This window comes from Varroa destructor, unplaced genomic scaffold (genome assembly GCF_002443255.2).
Source record: "Varroa destructor unplaced genomic scaffold, Vdes_3.0 BEIS01000006.1, whole genome shotgun sequence".
NCBI classification, from domain to species: Eukaryota; Metazoa; Arthropoda; class Arachnida; order Mesostigmata; family Varroidae; genus Varroa; species Varroa destructor.
Genome location: NW_019211459.1, coordinates 25,800,074 through 25,823,248, shown reverse-complemented (window position 1 = coordinate 25,823,248; position 23,175 = coordinate 25,800,074). Strand labels below are relative to the sequence as shown.

The 23,175-nt window shown below is 40.7% G+C and overlaps 1 protein-coding gene and 1 long non-coding RNA gene across 17 annotated transcripts in view; one reads left to right on the top strand and one right to left on the bottom strand.

Moving 5' to 3' along the window:
- The window catches only part of LOC111252537 (prestin-like), a 106,038-nt gene extending 89,297 nt beyond the window's left edge, over positions 1 to 16,741 (top strand). For 10 of the 15 annotated variants that reach the window (XM_022810638.2, XM_086993526.1, XM_022810639.2 and 7 more), the window contains 13 exons: positions 4,447 to 4,621; positions 4,971 to 5,251; positions 8,118 to 8,282; positions 8,557 to 8,678; positions 9,234 to 9,350; positions 9,551 to 9,704; positions 10,042 to 10,233; positions 10,741 to 10,836; positions 12,085 to 12,261; positions 12,544 to 12,723; positions 13,024 to 13,240; positions 13,505 to 13,652; positions 13,953 to 16,741. In XM_022810638.2, the coding sequence (XP_022666373.2) occupies positions 4,447 to 4,621; positions 4,971 to 5,251; positions 8,118 to 8,282; positions 8,557 to 8,678; positions 9,234 to 9,350; positions 9,551 to 9,704; positions 10,042 to 10,233; positions 10,741 to 10,836; positions 12,085 to 12,261; positions 12,544 to 12,723; positions 13,024 to 13,240; positions 13,505 to 13,652; positions 13,953 to 14,049 (2,121 nt within the window). In that variant the 3' untranslated portion in view covers positions 14,050 to 16,741. Of the gene's footprint in view, positions 1 to 2,905; positions 3,089 to 3,254; positions 3,992 to 4,446; positions 4,622 to 4,970; positions 5,252 to 8,117; positions 8,283 to 8,556; positions 8,679 to 9,233; positions 9,351 to 9,550; positions 9,705 to 10,041; positions 10,234 to 10,740; positions 10,837 to 12,084; positions 12,262 to 12,543; positions 12,724 to 13,023; positions 13,241 to 13,504; positions 13,653 to 13,842 lie in introns of those variants that run through there. The other 5 variants (XR_015330580.1, XM_086993528.1, XM_022810651.2 and 2 more) reach the window with 5 other exon arrangements.
- Positions 14,815 to 23,144, bottom strand: LOC147755030 (uncharacterized). Of its 2 annotated transcripts, none has more exons than XR_015330583.1 (3): positions 23,046 to 23,144; positions 21,495 to 21,602; positions 14,815 to 15,021 (listed from the first exon to the last, which is right to left on the bottom strand). It is a non-coding gene; the product is annotated as an uncharacterized LOC147755030 (long non-coding RNA). The 2 variants fall into 2 exon arrangements; XR_015330582.1 differs by lacking the exon at positions 23,046 to 23,144 and adding an exon at positions 22,511 to 22,923.
- Between the last annotated feature and the right edge of the window lie 31 nt (positions 23,145 to 23,175).

Here is a 23,175-nt window from a genome sequence, read left to right as displayed (position 1 = left end):
TTTTCTATCATTTCGATTACATTTGATTGCCTACAAATGATGCATTGGCACTCCTGATAGACTTCGCATGGGTAGTCAAAGATGGACACTGAAATCATTGTTCATTAATGGTGTGTTTATTGCAGCATGCTACAGATGTGGATAATGAGGTCGTGCTAGGTATTTACTTGAGCGAATGTTATCTTTACAAAAACAAACAATGTTTATTTCATCATTAGCGCTAGAGACAATCGCATTTGACGTTCGCAGAATCATGTTTAAACGCTAGTATAATTCAATGCCCCCATTGACCATAGCTCTGTATGGGTTTCGACTTATCTGCCCTTCCAATGTCTGTAAACTATCAGTGTCTCGATGAATCCTCATAGCTGATTTCTACTAGAATGAATCTACTCTGTCCCGAACATTATAGATAGCAGTCGAGCTCACGTGTATTACATATGTATTGTAGCCAAAATAGTCGACGTCCGATGCAAATAACACGAAGTAATGGAGCATTTTCCCTGACCTACGTTGGAAACTTCATTTACGCAAAGACGTAATAGTACGGCGGATCGCTGAGATAAAGCGAACACCGAACGCCTTACATCCGCTTCTGCGGCCATTTACTTTCCGTGTATAGACAAAGCCTTTAGATTTGCGCTCTTAGAAATAGACAACAGGGCCGCGCCGTGGTGGACGATATATATACGATTAGGGAGGCTGCAATATAGTGGTGTAGCAAAAGGACTAGTTTGTGTTCAGGACATCTTTCGAGACCAGTCTGCCGCCTAGTATGGATGCGGGAACATTTATTTCAGGACGATTTTGATATGTGCGGATAGTAATTTCAAATCCAAAAAAATAGTTTGTCTGCCAAGTAGATTTCCCTACAGTGGCTGGTTATTGCTAACACGATTGCTCGAATTTGACGTAATCAGGCCGTCTGAAAGCTGTCAAGTAATGCTTGGAAGTAACTTATGCTGTACGCGTATATTCAAAGAATGCATGTAGGAAGTAGAGTTGAAAGATCGAGGAAAGAAGGGTAAACTATACCAAACAATGATAGCAATTTATTATAGTGCCATTTAGTACTTCGTGCTTGGTTTTGTTATCGTAAAATAGCAAACAATTGACAGCAACTGCTTCGAGACGCGTCAGTGATGTACCGTGCCAACGCTAATAAATACAACCCATAAAAGAGCTTGATTTTTCTGTTTGTCCTGAACGCTTGTAATGTATTCCGAATGCTACGATAATAGGGGCGTGTATGAACCCAGCTATGGAGAACTTTGAAAGTTTGATAACAATAAACCCGTTGCATTTTCATTAATCCTAATGGCTCGCGTCTACGACATATTCAACAAGAATTAGGCGGCAGACCATACGAATTTCGCATTAAGCTTTAATTCCGTCCTTACCGCTTGAGGTGTACGTACACTGGCAGTCTATTAGCACATGTATCGGCGTAAGGGCACAGAAAGGTTAAGGCCAGTTCTTGCTGACCTCAAAACACGCAAACAGTACGCGGGATAGGTAATCGGATTAGGTATTCTGCGTCGTTTCCATCGATTGCAATATTTTCCATGTAAGCTTTTGGAAATCTAACCCAACAGGCTACGTTCGCTTTTGAATTTAATAACCCGGTGAATGCTGTGATAATATATTAGAATTAATAGTCTCTGCTATGCGTGGGAAGTGTGTTGATTGTAAACAATGTACAAGTACGGATTCTTAATAAATATAGACTTCGTCGAAATTCGAAAAAGCTAACAAGGACAGTTTATAAACCAAGCTGCATTTTCTTGACCTTAGCTAGCTATACAACCCTTAAATTTTCGAAGATTTCCGGAGACATAATTGTTATACTTTGCTATTAATCTGAATTAATGTTTTACTGAAAATGATTTTAAGTCTAATGATTTAAAGTAAATTTAAAAGTGAATAATGAAGGTCATTATTCTAAGTATTTGCCCAACGACGCCAACTGTTTTCTCATTCACTTAGCTTGAGCTCTATACTGATTATGTCGGTTATGAGAGACATTTAAGGTACTTTGAAATCATTCCTTGATAAAGCCTCCACGAAACGGGAACGCCGAAAACCGACATCAGGTCATCAGGTACTATTGCTTCGGTCACCCGCTGCACGCTTAAACTATCCTCTTTCCGCTAGGCCTACTCAGTCGTCATCGGGTGCAGGTCACGAAAAATCTTTTTAAATCGCTTCTATACTTTGACCGTTCTCAAATAAATCTCTGTACAAACGTTCGTTACCTTCATTGCTTATCAAACACCTCTCCAGCGCCACTTTTCATTGCCCAGAGAACGGATTTATTATGTCGCAGATAAGACAATTTGCGCTCGTACCTAACGAGTGGATCTGTTGACAGCAAGCAACCATAAACAAAACCTGTAAATATGTTTATGTCGCCCTACTTAAGCCACACAGTCTATTAACGAATGCTGAATATTTCGTATTTTCATAGCAAGGTGTTGAACGAAGTCGAATACGTGAGTACGAGTGGTTCCGGAACGCCTTTCCTCGGTCCAGCCCTGATTCAAATGCTCGCAGCACGTCCTGCTGCCAAAATAACAAAAACATTTTAGTATGCCAATTAGACGAGCCGGTCAAGGAAACGCACAGCTAGAAGGCCTTACGCGTGCCGATTAGCGCTGACAATGGCCACATGTCCGTGGGGTCACTCTTTGTCATTGCGGCCGCGATAGTCACAATAGTAACGGGCGGTTTGACTCAAACCGGTAGCCCCTGGTTTAGAGGAGAGCGTACGCTAGTAAACTGGTATTCGTTGTTGTGGCACTAGCAACGCTGATAGTGGATCGCGTAAGTGCGCGAAAGCGAATGTACCATATTTCCGTATATTTGGGGGGCCCCGCACGGACAGGCGTTCATAAGCGTTTCTACGATGCGAGCCGCCTTTAAATGAAGTCAGCTCCTGCTGTTCGCGCGGCTGGTAGTAACAGTTCGGAAGTACGAGCGGTGTCTTCAGCGTCGCTTAGCGCCTTTCGACACGTATCAACATTCCCACATGCCAGCTGCAATGCATTAGGCTGTCCAGCTTTAAGTGGACTATCACCCCCGTTCTAAGGTAATATAGGAAAGCGTCAACGTAGTCCAAGCATAGTTCATAGTTCGACACAGCTATAGACGACGATTGTTGGCTGGTTTGCAATTTTACTACCCAAATGAACAACAGCAACAACACAAGTCCTTAGGGCTCGTTTACCAATCAGCAGTGGTGGTCGCTAGTTCACAGTCAGCTACCAGCCAACGGTTGTTTTACCGGTTACGCATCAGGCCAACAAGTAGGCATCTGGTAACGTCAAACGAAGTTCGGGTAGACGAGGTGTCGCCTCATGCAGACACGCCACAGGCAAACAGACGGACAGTCACGGGCGAGCCTGGACGCTGCCCATCGCGTCGTCGTCGTCGTGTTGATTCGAGACGAAAACAAAACGTAGAAGGAGAGTTTCATTCATTCATTCATTCGTCTGCGTACACGCCAGCGAACAACGACGATAACGCTAAAAATGAGAAGCAATATAAAGGCTTACGCGGAAACTCCACAGTTGTATTGGACAAGACACACTGTCCGTGGATCGGCGGTGGCAGCAATGTTTCAGTGACTGTTTGACCCCGTCTGCTCTGCGGCCATTTTCCGGCGAGGAAGATTAAGCTAACGAACCTTATGAACAAGTGGATAAACGCACCGTCGAATAATTGACTTGGAACCCCTATCGCCATCATGATTACCCAGCTATAGTAGCTCGCTCTCAATCTGTCGTTGGAAGCATAATTGTTGTCGAGCTTGACAACAAAAATACTCTTACTAATCCTTTTTAGTGTACATTTGCCGTCAGTCAACGGCACAATTTGCGGTTTGTCAGCGAACAAGTGGGGACGATGACAGGCGATGGAAATAGAGCAGCAGCAACAACTATGTACCTATTGAATTGGATGGACTCACCAAGTTGTTTACTCAAAAAAAACAGTAATATTAATAGAAAATGAAAGGAAAAGTGAATTATTCGAGCAGCACACTTGATATAGAAAGTAACCATTTACGATTGTCTGATATAATAGTAATCTACAGAGCACGTGACGCACGTTTATACGGTATAGCTAGTGGCATTTGATAACTTGCGGTGTTTAATGTTCTATCTAAACTTACTGCGCAATGGCTAATCTTTTTTTTTTCTAATTGTACTGCAATACATGCACTGTGAATTGATCTGTGCACAAGTCTACTGCTGTATATTTACGAGTTACTATGATTTAAAGGGCATAATCTGAACGTGTGCAATCAGACGCTAAAATCCATTTGCTAAACACCGTTAGGGGAGTTTCTAATTAAGGCCGCCTAAAAATTCGCTAGCCGGCGGATCAGACGTTCATCGTCTCATAACTAACCTTAGATCTGTCGTTATTCGTCTGAATTTCGGGCAGAATCACCGATGGAAGACAATCGGTCGCTCAATGACCCCGTCAGCCGCTGGATGCAGGCGTTCGATCTTTCGTTTATTCCCTGTCGTCTCATGGTTGGCTTCGTACCGCGTCAAAGATTATCTCGTAGCCGACATTGTTACGGGTTTCACTGTTGCGATGTTTCAAGTACCTCAGAGTAAGTAGTTTATTTCGTCTGCTTAACGTTATCGTCTATCCCCTCCATACAGTAGGTTCTATTGCCAAATTTTGGAATAGCAGTTTTCAACGTACGATGGCGTAGTCTGTATGCATAATTTTGTTCAAATTCAATAGCCGTATTTTTAAATTGTTACGTGTACGGGCCCCTCTCTGCAAGTGGGTATTGTTTCGGTAGGATCTCTAATCATTTTAGCCCTGTTATTTCCAGTCTTAGGGTAATCATGTATGGCTTATACCCATGATCCAAGCCATTGAAAACTCAAAATCGAGGTTAAGTAGACGATCTACCTTTAGCTAACCACGAGCCATAATTATGTTTGTTACAGGTCTTGGATACACCCTGCTAGCCGCAGTACCGCCTGTATTTGCGCTGTACAATTCAATGTTCCCAATGATGATGTACATTCTTTTCGGGACGGTCAAGCAGGCGTCTGTGGGGGCCGATGCCATTATATCCATGATGACTGGAGGGGTGGTCCGTCAGATTGTCGGCGACATGTCCCACACGTCACACCCCGTCCATGACGTATTCGATCCGGCTAATGGAAACGTATTTTCCGTTCAGGAGGTCACCTCGGCTCTCTGCGTAACTGTCGGAATTATACAGGTGAAGTTTAAAGGTTTCGGCTGGAGGAGTATGGCCTGTGTAATAAAGTACGCAAAAAAAGGGCAGGTGTGAAAAGCTATAAGTGAGCGAAGAGCAAATGTGTTTCTAACTTTTAGCTTAGCTGACAAAAGGCTTAAAACTAAAACGCCAGATAGCACAGATAATTTCTTAAAAGCGCATGTCGTATTAGTTGAACGAAGTACGCTAATGGAGTTTTTACCCAAGATATACAATAAAACGACTGGAGAAGAGAGCTGATAATGCATAAGGGTTGAATCAATTTTAAGTAGCTTTCCTACGGTTCGAGAAATCTCGCAGACCGGGTTTTCAGGTGAACCTATTTTTGGCTGTATTCTCAAACCGTGGTGCCATATAACTCCATTTTGAAGGTTCGTACTTTACTGAGGTAAGGCAGTCGCTCCCTTGGATCAACTATAGGAACCTATTTCTATTTTATCACCGCTACCACCAGTCGTTAATTCTTTCTACCGAACAGCGAACTACGGTCTTAGCCGTGATCGCAGACTCGATGATTCCCCCATAGAAGTCTGTCGCGAGCACAGACTGCATGTGATCTCTTGTCTATAAACGATGATGCTAGTATAGCAAAGTAATCGAAAGGGCGAAATCGTTCACGCTTAGTACGTTTTCAGTAACGCGTTAGCTAAATGTCACATGTTTAGAAGATCGCTTGACCCATGTATCCAGATCTCCTTTATTCTAGCTATGACTGCCACTGCTTCTACAGGGAATTCGCGCGTGTATTTGTAACAGTTGGACTCGTCGGTGATCTAACAGCTTTTTGTACTGTGTTATCGTGATTGTATTTCGATTGCCTCCATGCATAAGTATCATTGATTCGTGCATGAAATGCTTGATTTGCAGAAAAAATATTTATATTTTGTCTTATCAAAGGACTGTGCTCTGCCAGTACAATACGAAATGTTTGCCACTATCTTTTTTCCACCTTGGAATCTATTTGTCTGTCCTGGAAAGCGTTAACTCTCATTTCTGAATAATACCCCACCTAATAGCGAACCAGAATCGTTTTTATCGAACAACACAGATCATTTCCGTTGTTGGCGTTGATGATTAAATTATGCTAAAATTCCACAATTTTCACTCCACCTAATGAGTTGTATGATGACAATTCTGTAGCAAAGCCCACATGAAGCGTAGTCGAAGCATTGCCCCGTCATCGGCCCTATTCAGTATAAAGCTCTCTCTATCAGCGTCAGTAAGTGGAAATTCTTTCATGGGATCATTCTTGTGGCAAAGTACTCGGCATATACACGGATTACAGATGCTTGTGGGAGGCGTGAACGTTTGTGGTGATGAAACATGCCTTTCAAGCATAGAAATATTATTTTTTTTTTTATCTCACCGCAATGGTTGTTCTAGGAGTAATCGTAGTAGTTATAGCTGTAGTCACTCGGTCTCCGCGTCGATCGAGAGCTTCTATAGAGGGCGCATCGCAGGAGCCAGGCCTGTTACATCGATGCTAGTCAGATAGGCCGACGTAGATGGCCCTGAAACGGGCAGGCATCGGCAGGTTCTAAGCTTCTGATCAAGGCAATACGCACGCAAACGAAAATCGATTGACTCACAGATTTTCTAGTGAGTGAAGGCTCGACCAGCATCGGTAGCACCGTAGAGAAAAGCAGTGCCGATGCTACAAGCTAAGCAAAGAGCGCCAACAGCTTTGTACTCAACCGGATTGTCTGTCTGGCGAAAATACTGCATTTTCTATTCACTTCAGCAATAGATATGCTGGCTTAATTGTTTGTCGCTGCAAACCCACGCCACCGTCGAGTCAGAAGGGTTGAAGGGCGCGTGCACTATATCGTGATACAGTGTAGCCGGACAAGGGGGACGCGGAGAAAACTGGAAATATCGCTCTAACCCTTTAAATCCGATAAGGAGAAAATGAATTCAATTGGATTACGATGCTCCAGCGTAGCATAACTGTCAAGCTAGATTCATGTTCGAGAAAATAGACACATATTTACAGCGAATACGTTTTACTGATCGTGTTTACAAACAGAACAATGTGCTAATGTTGAAAAAATAGGTGCTTGCCATCAGGTTCATAAAATCTATTCAGATCTCTATAGATGGCAATTTCTGGCATCAAGTAATGTAAGCCCCCACAGGCTAGGGTTACAGGCGGGCTAAGAAGTGTTTGTTGCTAGGAGTAATCACAAGAAACTCAATCATTGAAAGTTGTTGCCAATTGATACATTAGTTATTAATTTAATCTGGCTTAAACAACAATCAAGTGAACTTGAAAGTTCTGTTTTATGCTCCGTACTCGTTGTGTGAAATATAGTAAGTACTTGTGTCAAACCATTCAACATATGTATCTTTAAGCTCTTGGAATTGACAGGCATATTCTAGACGGAGTAGAGAATATAATTCAGCCACTCATGTAGCACAAACCGAATACGACTTACAACAATGATAGCGGTCGCTTTGCGCCCTATGCTGTTATTGCCTGTTTTAGTAAATCGTTTCACTAAATATCTAAATTTCAAGGGCTTCAGAATGTTTACGAGACTAACCAGTATGGAGTGCTTAATGGACCACTGCGAGAGTGCTTTTCCTGTGCCATCATTGTGCCTGAATTAAACGAAAACAAACAGAAAAGCCAAATGCTGACATTTCCTATACATTGCGAAATCTTTTGCTAAATAAATCGAACGTCGTCAGAAAAAGGGTTGCAAGGCTTGATCAGTAAGTAAGTGTTTTTCGATCAGTAAGAAACAGTTTTTTCGATCGATACGTTCTGTCGCCTAAAGTCGTTTGATCAAATGAAAATAAAGCCAATACGTAAATTCTTCTTTGTTTACGTTTGCTTTTCAAACAGTTGGTATTCGGATTACTTAACCTAGGCTGCCTTAACGTCTTCTTATCGGAACAAATGGTCAATGGATTTTCAACAGGTGTGGCTGTGCAAGTAGCCCTGTCCCAGGTTGGCGCCATCTTTGGTCTGCCAATCCCGCACTTCTCTGGGATGTTTACTGTTTACAAGGTTTGTACCTCCGCCTTCAAATACCGAACGTGCCTAATAAAAATCTACAGGAACATGCTTTAGGTCGGACTAACCGTTATTACAGGTTGGAAATGCGTAACTCTAACGATTGTTTCTCTCAATCTTTTCTACACCAACTAATATAAGAAATATTTTATCATCTATCAATTGTTGCACTTTCTTGTAAGAAACGTCGAACTGATATATCGGTTTATTAAACCTTGCAATTAGTAGAGTTAACCAAGTAATAATCATCATTATGATCGCTTTTCAGACGCTTGAATCCTTCTTCACGCAAATATCCGACATACATTTACCCACTCTAATTGTGTCCTCAATCGCCATTGTTCTCATTCTCTTCGTGAAAATCGTACCTGATCCAATCCTCGTCCGCAAGTACGTCGACCAGAACCGCGAAGTTCCTAGAATTAACAACACTAGTGGACGCCGCTATCTTGAGCTAGTGCGATATAGAAATTATGTCTGATCATAGGTGGCACGAAAAATATTTCGGCTTTAAATCTAAAACGGCTTCCTAAATCGTTGTGCACTTGCCCTCGGGCAAGTAAGCAGAAGCGTTTAGGTACCGCTGGTGTTGAATGAATAGTGTCCTTATTACGTCCTGCGGTGCTGTGAACCCAAGAAACGTCTTGAATAGAGGATAATTTTAAGAAATATTGCATGTATGATCGTTGTAAGCCTCGGGCCGTTATTTAAGTGGAACCTAGCAAGTTTTTGTATCTCAGCTATCAGCGTCCGCTTGAGTATCTCACCTATGCTACAGGGCTAAACAAAAAATAATAATATATGCGAGTGTAATATTCATTATTACACTCGCTAAAATAGGGGAACGTGTGTAATGATGCTAAATGTAGACGAACGAAATTGGGCCAGCACTTTTTAATGTGCTTCATTTCGTATTTACTGTATGCTTTTTTTGGTCAATTATAGATGTGGCCTTCCGGTTCCAATCGAGCTTGTCACCGTGATCGTCTTCACGGCTGCGTCATATCTAATGCAGTTTGACAAGATCTACAACATCGCGGTTGTCGGTGAAGTCCCTGAAAAGTGAGCCGTCTGATATTATCTCAGATGTTTCAGAGAAAGGATATATTAAGAGAAACATAACTTTGGATTTACGTAACTCGATGCAATAATGAAATGTTTGTCTTGAGTTGAGTTTAGGAGGTAGTACCTAATGTCAAATGTGCGATTCGTGCTGGAAGCGCCCGGATGACTTCTAAGGAAATATTTTTTCACGCTATTAGGCTTCCAGTTCCTCGAGCGCCTACGTTCAGCCCCAGCCTTCTGACGCGTATTTGGGTGGACGCATTTGCTATTGCCGTGGTTTCATTCGCCATTACCCTTTCGCTGGGCCGCATTTTTGGACAGAGGCACAACTATGAAGTTGACGCCAACCAGGTGAGAGCCTCAATTAGCACAAAAAATTAAAAATCATTGTGAAAACTCCTTAGGCCCCAAAAGGTTGGGCGGGAGGATATGAATAAAATATAATAAATAGCAGGATTTTTTTTACGTAACATAGAACTGTTACTGTTGCCACTTCGGGCGAGTGACGACAGCTTTTTGACAATGAAAAGCGACCCGCTACGATAGTCGCTTTCATTATTACAATGGCGTATTACAGAGCTGAAGATGATTCTGTATTTAATCCCGTCTGTGGTGTACTAAGTGTCAGGGCAGAGCGTATTCAATCTAGACATACAGACAAATGATGACATCTGCTTTACCCTTGTAGGAATTCTTGGCACTGGGCATCGGCCACATCTGGTCATCATTTTTCTCCTGCTTCCCCATAGCTGCTTCCGTTCCTCGCAGTGCCGTACAGGAAAACGCCGGAGGAAAAACACAAATCGTATCAGTAGTCAACATTATCATCATTCTATTTATGATTCTTTTCCTAGGACATTACCTTGAACAACTCCCTATTGTGAGTAATATGACACATAGTCTCTATACGACGTGGAAGCGTATTGTATTTTGCTCAGGCATTCATATTAAGGGACACTCAAGTGTTTGAAGCATAAATTTTTAAAAAATGTTAGAGGGTTGGAGGCGAAATGATATAGGTACCGGTTACTATACCTGGAATCGTGGGTAAACTGAAATATTTTAGTAGATAGGTAAAAGTGGCCGAGATGTTTCGCAAAATACAGTCGATGAAGATACCAAAAGAATTGCTGTCATTGTGCAGTTCAGTTTTACATTCGAGAAGACAGAAGAAAGTATTTTCGGTAAAAGGAAGTGCTCGGTCCAGTTAATGAGCGCATTGATACATCAACCTAACATCCACCAGGTGGCACAATAGATGCCTGGCCGCTAGGAACACCGTTAACCACCATGTCTATAAAACGTTGGATTAAACGTTTTTCTTGAAATTTGAGTAATAATTATTTTGGAATAACAACGAATGATGCGGTGATTGATACATTTTCAGTGTATCCTTGCCGCAATAATCATCACATCGCTTAAGAAGATTGTGATGCAGGTTCAAGACTTCAAACGTTACTGGGATTTGTCAAAGATCGACGGGGTAAGTCTTTTCAACTTTAAAGCTGATTTGTCTGCACTAAGGAACTGATACCATTTCTGCAAGATAGCCCTGTCACTTCATATGTAAACCTATTCAACACTAGCACCGAACCTGGGTCCTCCTTACGTTCATAGTGTTCTTTTCCTGGTCCTTTCCCACTACCAATAGAGATTTAACCTATTCTCGTCCATGGCAAACAAATGCTTCAGGAAAATTATCGATGATTGGAAATTTCGCACATTGTACGTACGATGCAGCATTTCCAACTGACCTAGAGTCGTTCCAGCTGACCTAAAGCACTGTTTTTTTTTTTTTTTTTTACTGTTTTCGCATCTTCAGAAATTATAATTCTATAGTAAATTACCGAGTGAAATACTAGTTGTGATCAACCGAGCAGTGCGTTCCTGTCATTCGGGTCTGGCACTTTTATCGGGACATTTCTACTATTCACGTACGGTATTTTCGCTTACAACCTTCTTACCTACCTAGTGTTTTCACCAACCTTTGATGGAGAACAGAAACTTAACAATTGAAAATCCCAGTCAATAATAGGCTTAGTAGCAAAAGCAAGGCCGTTAAATTCAGTCTGACAATGATCCCGTGCTAATAGGATAAACACTATTTAATACAACTGAATCCTGCAGACTAGAAACAGACAAATTGTGTCTATTGCGGATAGATTTTTCTAATAAGCAAGTTTCATATTTGTCATACATAATTACTGCCATTCGATCCTATTTAATGGCCAATCGTGTTGGGCAACTTAGGCTCCACGCAAACACAAGTAAGCATAAGTTAATTAGCTGAGTTGATCCTCATATAGTAGTAGTTACATCTGAATTATCTTAATCACGTTATTTATATTGTGACGCTAGAAATATTTGAATGGTGAGGAGTATATTGCATAAAGGATAGAAAATGGAGATTGATATTTTCTATAGGACACGCAACAGTTCCTTACTCGAATTTTCATCTGATAATAGGTGTTGACAAACTGTAGACGATGAAAATGTTGAGGGGTGCGCTGGAAGAGGAACAGAAACATCTTTTATTTTATTTAGCACATATTAAACATAGCCCTGGCCTATGTTCAGCATTCATATCCGTTCTGTGGGAAACTATCGGTGGCCACCGATAAATTTATTTAGTTTATTATGCTCCTTATTTACCCAACAACAGGTGTAACACACGTTGAATTGAAGACTTATGCGATACGCGTATAATCTGGTTATTTCTTTATGATCGCAGCAAGTGTGGATGGTATCGTTCTTGGCTACGGTCTTCCTCGACGTTGTGTCGGGTTTAATCGTCGGTGTTGCATTTTCACTGCTTACTCTGGTTTACAAACTTCAGCGGCCGAAGGCGTTTCTTATGGCCCATGTACCTAACACCGAGTTTTTTGTGCCTGCCAGGAAATATCAGAAGGTGATCCTAATTTTGCTCAGTTTTTTTCGTATAGAGCTATTCTACAGCTAGAAATTTGTGCGAAGAAAAATAGAATGGACATACAAATGATTACTGCTATTCTTAAAAAAGACATATTAAAATTGTAGTTGCTGCTTGTCTATCTAATATATTACACTGATCAAATTGATGGATTCTTTTACATAAGAATTTTTGCGTAAAGCCATTCATTATTAGCCGGATGATAAGGCCAGACATTGAATATAAGCGTATCTTCTAATATAGATGGCCATTATTTCACAGCTTCGAGAAACGCCTGGAGTGAAAGTTTATCATTTTGGAGGAGCGATGCATTTTGCCAATGCGGAATTCTTCAAAGAGAAATTGGAAGAATCTTTGGGTTTCACAACCAAACAGGTTCGAAGGGCAATGAAAAAAGCAATTAAAAAAAGAGGCTCTCAGGACAGCTTACAAGCCGTTAAGGTAACTTCCTAAACGTATAGAATGATCATTGTATGATTGAATCATTTCTATTCATCAAATGTTATTTCCCAAATGTTTTGTTTCCTCGAAAACTTCATGACGTTACTTCAGTAGTCGTCGTCCAAAACAGCTTTCAACAATTACGCTTCTAATTTTACATTTCAGTTGTTGGTCTCCGCAAAGTTATTTCAGACACACCATTTACTGAATTTCTGTGAAACTTGTATCACTTTTTCAACGCCCTGCAGTCCTCCTACCATACATTTACGTCCATGTATTCATTAATCTTTTATTTTTTAGGAAAGTGTTCAGGCCTATGATAGGACTGTCGCCGCTCTCGAACTGGGAAGCGCTGTCGTATCTAGAGGCCCGTCGATGCAGTCACAGCTTCCTAGTGATATAATTCTTGACTTTTCGCGCATATCCTGGATGGATGGTTGTTCCGTATCGGCGATTAAGAACCTCACCTCAGACTACGCCGCAATTGGAGTCCGCATTTCCATTGCTTCTTGCTCACGTACGTCACCGAAACCTATCGGCGAAAACTACCTTTTTGTTGTATAATTAGACGGTCAAGCCTGATTCTGATCTGTTTTTTTAAGATCAAAATTAAATTTGACATACTATTCGTTAGAATGACTGACCCAAGTAGATTTTATTCTTCGGGCACGAGAGATCAGGCACTACATAAGGCTGTCGTCTCTTAGCCAACTGTGTTCGGAATAGTCCGAGCAGTTTCTGTTGGTGAACGCGACAGTCAATTTCCTTTGTTTCATTCCAGCGGTCCTGTTTCGCTTCCTGAGGAAGAGTGGCTGCGAAGAGGCTATTGGATCTGCGAACTTCTATCCGAGTGTCTACGACGCATGGAAGACGGTTCGCAACCGAAGCTTTTCCCAAACAGACGCGTCTACACCAGTAATTCCTATTGTGTATGCGTTAATCTTTGCTTCATTTACTAATCCTTCGTCATAATGTTGGAGTGATAATAATATGTATCCAAAGTCAGATGGCTTGCCCGCTTACTGGATGATGAGTTTCTTATTTTACAGCTAGTAGCAGTAGGCTGCAAATAGAAAAGTGCACAGACTTAATTACATTATTTCGTTTTCGGTTTTGCAGGGCCTCCCTTTGAGCAGTGGCTAAGGATGTCTAGGGATGTCGTCGTATTTATATGCATTTATATTGACAATGATGATTATTATAATGATAATATTGTTTATTTTTGCTAGGATGTTACTGATTCGTTACACGGTGCTGCATGCTGTTCCATTGAGAGGATGGTGCGTTTGTTGTACTGTCTGGAAAGCAGCTGCCAGGAGTCTATGACCTCCTTGATGCCATCCTACCTAAATGAGTTCCTTCGATTAAGCAAGCATGCGTCTTTGCTAATTTGATGCATTCAACAGGATGCGAGATCCGGTCCACTACGTAGATATACAACCCCTGTGTTGTGAGTACCCTTATTGTTACCTTATGAGCAGTATACATAATACAAAAGAACAGCATATATAGGGTCGAACCGCTGCCGATTAAATAGACGGTAAAATCCCTTCACGATTCGCCTAAACACCAACCTATCACGACTGGGCTGAAATCAAGCAATCCCTGTAACAAAGCGTCGAACACACTAGCTGTCCCCTACAAATTTCCAGCAACAGTCCATCTTTACTAACTGGTTAGGCAAGTACGAAACGGAAAATGAACCCAAAAGGTCGATGAGCAGGATCAGACCCGCGAATCTCTAAAAAAAAAAAGTGGCTCGCTAATTGTGTGCTTTTGAGGCAAAGAGAACACAGTCTGTCCTGTTGCAACGTTTCTGCCGGAACCTTAACGAGAGCTTTGTACGGGGCTCTATGACGTTAGCTGATTATGGTCGTGGTTGAACAATAAGAAGCTCAGCACTGAACTACAGTTGTTAAAGCTGTTGTCAAAGCGATCCTTGTTTGCACAGATATTTGTTAGTGTTTTTTTGCTGATTTGCACACCATTAGCAAACGGCAGGTATTAACTATTTGTTAAGAATGATTCGTTGGATTTAGCCAATGCTTTGCAGTAGACGCCTTCAATCGCACCGAGATCGCCGGTTGTCTAATAAAACTCAACAATGGGGCGCAGAGCAGTTTTTTTCAGAGCCTTTCTTCTGCAGTTTTTTCAAGCCTCATTCATTCCATTGCCGCTTCGACGTGAAATCTTGTATTTACAAGTTTTCTCCACTATCCGTTAATTGCTGTTAAATATTTGTTCTACGGCAGATGAATTCGTATTAGCAATATACGGGCGCTTCAATGAGTACAGCGTCTGAAAAATGAAAGTGATGAAAGAGAGCTGTTAGTTTGTAATCGAAATTTATTTAGAAAAAATAAATATGTGGCAACATAGATCGATGGTGGATTTTAAGTAGTTAACTTTTTCATTTGACGGTTCGGTGTGGTTTGTCTAACTTACGAAAAATATTGACAAGCCAACCTAGCTAGCCCACTTCATCGCTATCATGTCACATATTTGGATGTTAACATTATAGCGCAGAAATATGCCCACACCAGGTCATATGTTGAAAATCATGGTACATATTATTATGCTATTGATTATATACCAATGTGTGGGCAAATGTGATATTTGGTACGTCGAGAATTACTGTTACAATTATTATGAAATCAGTAAGTGGATTACTGTTTACACAGAATAAATGAGCTAGACTATAATAACATATATAATAATATAATATAGTAAATAATAATAGTAACATATAATAATATAACTAGACTAGAATATTAGGTGTGTCTATCCTTGTTAAGGCAGAGACACACTTAATATTATTTTGTAGGTGTTAAGGATTGTGTGACGTCCGGATGCCGTTCTTGTTGTGCCGACAAATCTCTACATGATACCATTGAGGTAGGGATAATATTGAAGGACAAAATAAAACGTATTGGTAAATACATGGAAAATCACTGTCACCATTTAGTTTGCTAGAAAGCTAAGGATTGCATGATGACAGCCTCTCTTTATAAACAAAAAAGGTGCGACAAAAAAAATTCGCGACTAGAGGTGTTTTACAGGTCGCTATGTGTTGACGGCGATTGAGACAACGTTGCTGCCTTAAGACCTTTAAGTCCACGTAACGAGTTATGATGGTTTGTTGGAGTTTCATTTAATTGTGAAAACTCTGACCAGAGCGTAAATAAGATCATTTCACGGCTTTTGAAACATAAAACCAACAAACTAGATAATAGTACATTGTCATGCGCAGGCAATAAACACTTTGCCCAACGCTTCGACGTTTGTTACGCAACACATTCCCATATCTATAAATAAAAAGCACGACTTGTTATGAGATATCAGATTTGTAAGGTCGTTCTAACGGGGCAGACGTAGACATCGAATAGAGATGATAAAAGATCATGGTTCAATTGTTCCATGCGTCAAGGTCCATGCAATTGGCGGTCATGTCTGACGCACATTTGCATATAGTAGACATTCTTATATATACATATATATTTATATAACATTATAAATGGTAGACATTTTCGGCTCGTTTACATCCACATATGCACACACGCAGTGAAAAGAAGGTGAAGATGAAAAAAAAACTGAACGTAGAGGTGGAAAAACAAATAACACTGAAGAAACACAACTGTGGCCGTTCGCTTCACTTCCAAGTATTAAGTGTTACTAAAATTAGAGTCGTATAGTATCGTGTACATAGAAACTGTATATATGTGACAAATAGCTCATGGTTACAATAAGGAAAGACCTCGAGACGAGAAGACGGAAACTAGAACGAAGAAATTAGGTGAATATTGAACGAAACTACAAATTCTAGGCGTCTACAAATGCTGTACCAAATCATGAACCAATACGATGTTGTATCAGCTTTTGACGATGTTGATAAAATCAAGTTGCTATTGAAGCAAGTGTTAAAGGCATCTACACACAATCACCTTTACTTATAACGTGTCACCTATTTTATCACAAATAAAGACACGCAGTGTAAATAAAGCTTGACCTTTCACTACTACGTACGGCTGTGTTGATTTTGTCAATTAGGACAAAAGTTGGCCAATCAATGCGGCTGCCGGCGGTTTTCCACTCAAATAACTAAGTTGATTAGATGCGAGGGAGCTTGAGCTAATGCAAGCCAAGTCTCGTGTCATGGTACATGCATGATGTTGCTGGGTTAATGGCAACTTCTTGAGCCTTGCTTCCCTCGATAAAGAAATCGACGGTTTACCTATATATGTAGCACTCTATAATAGCTTGTACATCTGCACACTGACCACATATAATTCTTAAAAGTACTGTTTGTTTAGACAATGTTAGATTAGACAATTATTGATTATCAGGCAAAACTAATATATACATTGCGCACTTTAGATATAATACGTAAGCTGCTCTGATTGATCAAATCTGCATGGTAGTTCTCCAAACGCTAATACCCCTAAAATACATTTTACAAATAATATATAAATGGAAATGATCGTCACACGACATCCTAGCGTGATCAAAATTCAACCGCTTTTCAGCCACATTTATATAATGGATTTTCGGGTGTGCCGTGCCGTTACGCCTATCGAGAATAAGCCATCACTCTAGAAGTTTTGGTCTCTAATGCGAAGCGTATCCATCAAATTATAGCCTCGCTATTACTGAGCTCCAACGTAACAATTTTTACTTGCAGCTATGGAAATTTAATTGTAGTTTTTAGAGGCACGAGGTGTTACTCAAATGCAAGTTCAAAATTGGGATCAATGGCAAAAATGCACTCAAGACGAAGTTTTTCAACATGATTCTATAAGTGAAACTATACTATTCACAGTCAGAAGAGAAAGCCGGTGTTCAAGGTTATCCTGCGCAATTTCTGCTTGCAAAAAAGTTCGCAGGACTCCATTTAGTGCTGCGAAATTACTCATCGTGCGGGAGACCTCGCAAAAAAAGAGCACGCCTACGATAAACTGCTTGATCTTTTTGTAAACGCTATTTATCACAGAACAATCCTCCTTTGTCAGCTGAAATCAACCATTTGGCTCAAGTCCATTGCAAAATACTAATTTCTGCCGTTTTTGAGAAGCGCCCCATCCGCGTCGATGACTTGACTTAGCGCAAATATTTAGGCCAAACGAACATAGGCTGGATCATTAGATAATCGAGGGTCACTCTTATTGCGCATCTTAAGGGGTCAGCATCAGACATTTCCTAGATGATTTTGGACCACGAATACTGCTTGCTAAGTTGCAGTTCTTATGTGCATGTGGCAAGACCTCCGAAGGGACACGTGGGAGTCGCATTCTGTGTAGTACTGTCCAAAGAGATCCTTGATTCATCCTAAACCAAATGTCGACTAAATATAGTATCTATCCGTTTTCTTATGTGATTATGTGACTATTCAATTACCATTCCGAAGTTCTTTCAGTGGAACTTCAAAGGATAAACATAACTCAAGCTAACAGGTATTTTAAGTTGTCATAAATTTTCTCCCTGAGATTTTCAACGACGCGTGGCGATTTTGGTAACCTAAATATAAAAAAGTTTTCAGATTTTTCCCCCTTCACATTATGCCGTAAGCAGGACGTTCTGTTGCGACGCGTAATCCAGTTATCTAGATAATGGAGGGCCCACCTTTTAGAGATTCTTTAGGTGTCAATGAGCTCAGAACTAGGAGTAGGATTTAAAGGCCTACAAGTGCTACACCAGCTGCTGAAACTCGCAATTTACAACAGCAACCGCACTGCGAGGACGGTATAGTAACGATTTTTAATTGCACCAAATTGCCTAACCATCTTTTCTTATTATAACTATTGAGATCATTGTGATACTGACATCGTGAACTAGCCACTAAAGATACCAGCTAGTGTGTGTATGTAGGTGACTATAGACTCATCAAATACAAGGGGAACTCCACCAGAGGATAGAAACCTCTACACAAATGCTCACATCAATCGACAGAGGATATTAACTAATGGGTTCGCATAAAAGATCGTCGTCCCTTCTTCGAGAAGTTCCAAGCTATACTTGCAAATTTTGGGACCCCTATAGCCTCTGAACAAAAGTGCCCTTGATGAAATTATCACTCGTGTCGTTTGACAAATGCATGATGATTAACGGAAAAAAACTACCTAGATGAAAGGGGAATATACCAGAATACACTTATGAACTCATTTAAGAGAATCATGGTTGTCGATACTCGCATCTAATTGGCGTTTAAATCTATGTGCTTGCTCGCAATATTTTTTTCAACAGACAGTCGTGCTCGGAAGATTTAGCTTAATTTTAGCTACAGATTTTGCAGTTCGCTTACGTGCGCTCGACGCTCTACTTTTTCTGATGCCATAAACAGTCCAGCCATAAGTAAAATAATTTGCTATCATCGAAATACTCGCGTACTAACCCTTACTCTATGGTAAGAAACTTTATCTTCCACCCAATTCATCCTACTGACCTCAGGGCAACTCGCTTGAATTTGCGTGAATATTGCAGCGCGGCCCATCAAGGCCCAAAACCTCAGTGTGCAAAATAAGGTTAATGTTTGGCTAAATCGACGAGTTCCTGTAGCCGTCGTTCCATGGTCTCGTGAATTACGGCCGTAGTTTCGCTGCCTTTCCGTTAGAATGTCTCCACAGACTTTACTGTGAATCGGCAAGCTTTTTTCGTGCGCTACTACTGCGTGTCCTGTTTGAACCGGCTTTCATCATTGTTCCTTCCAAGGTTCGACGTGGGAGAAAACGTCTCGAGCGGCAGTCCACATTGCTACGAGAGGCTTTGTAGTGAAATGAGTTTTATTGAAATTTTTGTAAATGCTTAGCTCACAGAGTTGTGCACTTGAAATTTAAGCGATTCTTTCAATGTCCACCGCTTCCTGGTGGAGCCTCAGCACGCAATTGGTTAAAGCTGAGTTTTGTTGTTGTTATTATCCGTATCGAAGTTGTGTGATGAATCATGAATAGGAAACGTTTATAGTAGTTCAATTTTTGAAGGACAAGTTTGAATATGTCCATCCGGAACTATAAGTGGAACAGATGAAGTCGTGAGCCGGAGCTCAGCTTTCGACGTCTACCTGCATTTCATGTATGACGACATAAGGAGTGTTCTTCAAATGTTGGCTGCAGTTTCGACATTTGTACAGCTGTCTCGTGAAAACTTCACGTGAATTTAATTCAGAAACAACAATAATGTAAAATGGTGAATAAATACGAAATTTCAACTAAGAGAGGCGTCTAGACATTTTTAATGCCGGTTTATGCGAGTTTTTTGACCACATGACCTTGAAAGGTGCACCGACCATAGTTCAGATAATCTAATTAATTAAGTGTGTGCCCAGGCAAATGTTAAAGAAGACTCCCTTACGCTTCTTTTTTGACATTTGCCTGGGCGCACACTTAGTTTATAAGATTATCTGAACTATGGTCGGTGCACCTTTCAAGGTCATGTGATCAAAAGAATAAACCAATTGTGCTTTTATGGATAAATGGTCCCATTATTAAGTCAATAAGATCATTCCATTACGTAATCCATGCTGTAAGATGATGTATCGTTATATTAACAATAAATCAATTTTCTCGCCAAAAAAATAAGATTTAAGTTTTTTACTATCCTTAGGAGCGAAAACATAGCTTTAATTATGGTTCTACTGAATCTGCGAAGAAGCTAAAAAAATAGTTTAAATAACTTGAAAATTTTTTTATAGTTAGCTGACGATTGGGCCCTGATATTCGTCTAATATTATTGTTATTATTATTAGTATCAAAAATAATATTATTAGTGCAATGATGCCCAGCAAACAAAATATAGTTCTTTTATCTTAACATTGACTTAATTAACTGCAATGGAGTATCACATCTTAAGTCTAGCAAACTTTATAAATATGCTTGCATTCGGATTAAAATACTCCATAGGTTAAACGCGTGTGCACGATCTTTCGGGCTAAACGCGCACGTATTGAACGACGTTATTTTCGATAAGCTAGCTTAAAAACTAGCCTGCTTTATGTCAAGTACTTAAAGTGGCCCTCCCAAGCGCAGAAACAGTGCTAAGTTAATTAACTGTGTTCCAGATTTGTGTGAAACACTTCAAAATTAACGCATCGCCCACTTACTAGTCTTAATCGAAAAGGGAGGTTTTGACGCGCAGTCGAACTTCGGCCTGCCTATTTTAGGTGTAGCCATTGCAAATTGGTTAACAGTATAAGATATCTCTTAACTTGACGAATCTTCCGAAAGATGACTTGACCCTTCTTCTAATTTAAACTTCAACTACACATATATAGGATCAGTACCGAATCTCAGTTATCGGAAGTTTACTCTAGTGCCCCAATGCTCCGTTCAGGTCGTAATAACTCAAATAATCAACGAAACACGCATATAACGATGCTTCTAGCAAGAATAGAGGAACAGGCATTAATTACACAAATGCAGTATGAGTGTTCCCAATAGAACGGATCGATCTAGGGCAGGGTTACCCTTTTTATGTGGACATCATCAGGCGTGCGAGATATTCTTCGTCGTATTTAAGCAATTCTTGATCTAAACGACATCTTGATACAGCATCGAACAGCATTGACAAGCTTGTGTACAAAGTCCTCATGCAACGCAATGGGCCGCACGGTGCGAGTGCGAACAAGTGTCGAATTAGGACCGCTTCTAGTCCTCAATGTACACTGATGTCTATTGCCGTATCTATCGCAGTTAGTCCATCCTAACCGAGGTGGATCGAGTTAATCTGTCGTTGCAACAGGTTAACTCGATCCACCTAATAAGCGTTTTCGGAGCTTTACTCACAGAAAATCCATAGGAGCGCTAAAATAAAGATCCTAACGTTTGTTCTACAATCCTTAACTGTAACCAGGTTACACAAACAAAACGACCAGCAGACGACGGCAGACAACACTGTAAATGAAACAACACTAATATTATTATTATTATTAAGCATGGTCTGATGTACTTTCTATGAAAGTACTGAACGATATTATCGCTATAATAATAAAGATCTATAGCTGGCCTAAAGTCTAAGCGGAGATCAGCTGTGGCTACTTTGAAGGAAAAACATACCTATAACGAATCATCTACCTAAAATGTAACAAATATTTTTTTTTATATCAGGCTTGAATGGGTATATATTCTCGTCGTTTCTCCGTCTTCTCTAGGTCCAGTCAAAGTTAAATATGGTAAAAGAAAAATGTAGGCTATATATAATGTTTTGTTTTGACCATCAATGACCTACTTGCTGGACTACTTAGCAGCGACCTTTCAGGTGCACTTTAACCCAATTCATACTTTTATTACACGACATATGGATACAAATTAGAAGAGGTTACTACAATAGCCCATAGAGACATTAGGCTGATGCCAAGATATCATTAAAGTGCTATAAAAAATCAATTCTATAGATTACAAGATTCAAGTCAACGCTGATTCGAACGTATCAATTTCTCTTTTTACCGAATACTATAGGCCGATGTACATCCTACGTAGCCTTCTACTAATTCACCAAACACGCCTGTTTGGCAAATACGAACTATAAGCTCTATACGTAAATCTCCCTCAAGCGTCTCACATGATTTTCTTTAATCATGTTTAAGCCACCCAGAGCTGCAGTATTTTCTATTTCATGTAATGCTACGTCTATCAGACCTTACGAGTCTTCTCGGCCCGCCCGTTTTTGCTGCTAGGCTCTCAAGAGGAATACGTCGATTGACGGCGCAGTCCATCGCAGGTACTAAGAATATTAACAGCAGAAGCTATGACAAGGCAAGTTAGAAAGCACTATATACTACCAGAAGAGAGACAACATATACCGCAGAGAGATGTGTTGGCTCTATCACGTTTGTGGTATTCGTCGGCGTGGTTGTGTCCGGCCGGCACCCAAGCTATAGGAGCGACCCAAAGTTTGCTTTAACACAGTGACTCTGCTGCTCTTGCCCCTGACGCTCTCATCGTCATAGTCGTTAACGTTGTGTGACGGGAGCAACGGGCGAAACTGGTGCTGCAACCAGCAAAACTGATCCGGTCACAGAGCGCCTTAATCGAGGCCAGCTCGAACGCCCGCCGGCCCCTCCGCCTTGGCAAACAGTCAAAATGAGAGTATTTGTTCCTTTTACTTTCAACTGCATTTCCGTCTTGTCAATACTGTCCAGGTTTCTACAGCCCCCTCGTCCGTCTAGACCAAACCAAGGCACTAATAGTATAATCCAGGTTGACGAGCTTAGTACAACAGGGCAACAAATATTGGGCTCTGGGAATGCCAATTTCCGAGCGTTTTGTGGCTTGCTTGGTCATTGCATTCAACACTCTTCCGTCGTTAACAATCTATTGTTTAGAGCATCCACTCACATTCGCACACTCATGAAATGTTCACGTTCTTGACGTTTGCTGCTGCCGCCGCCGCTTATGTAACGGCAGCCAGCCTAGGTTTTTAATTAGTAAGGCTCTAGGAATGGACGCTTCGGGACTCTAAGTAGAA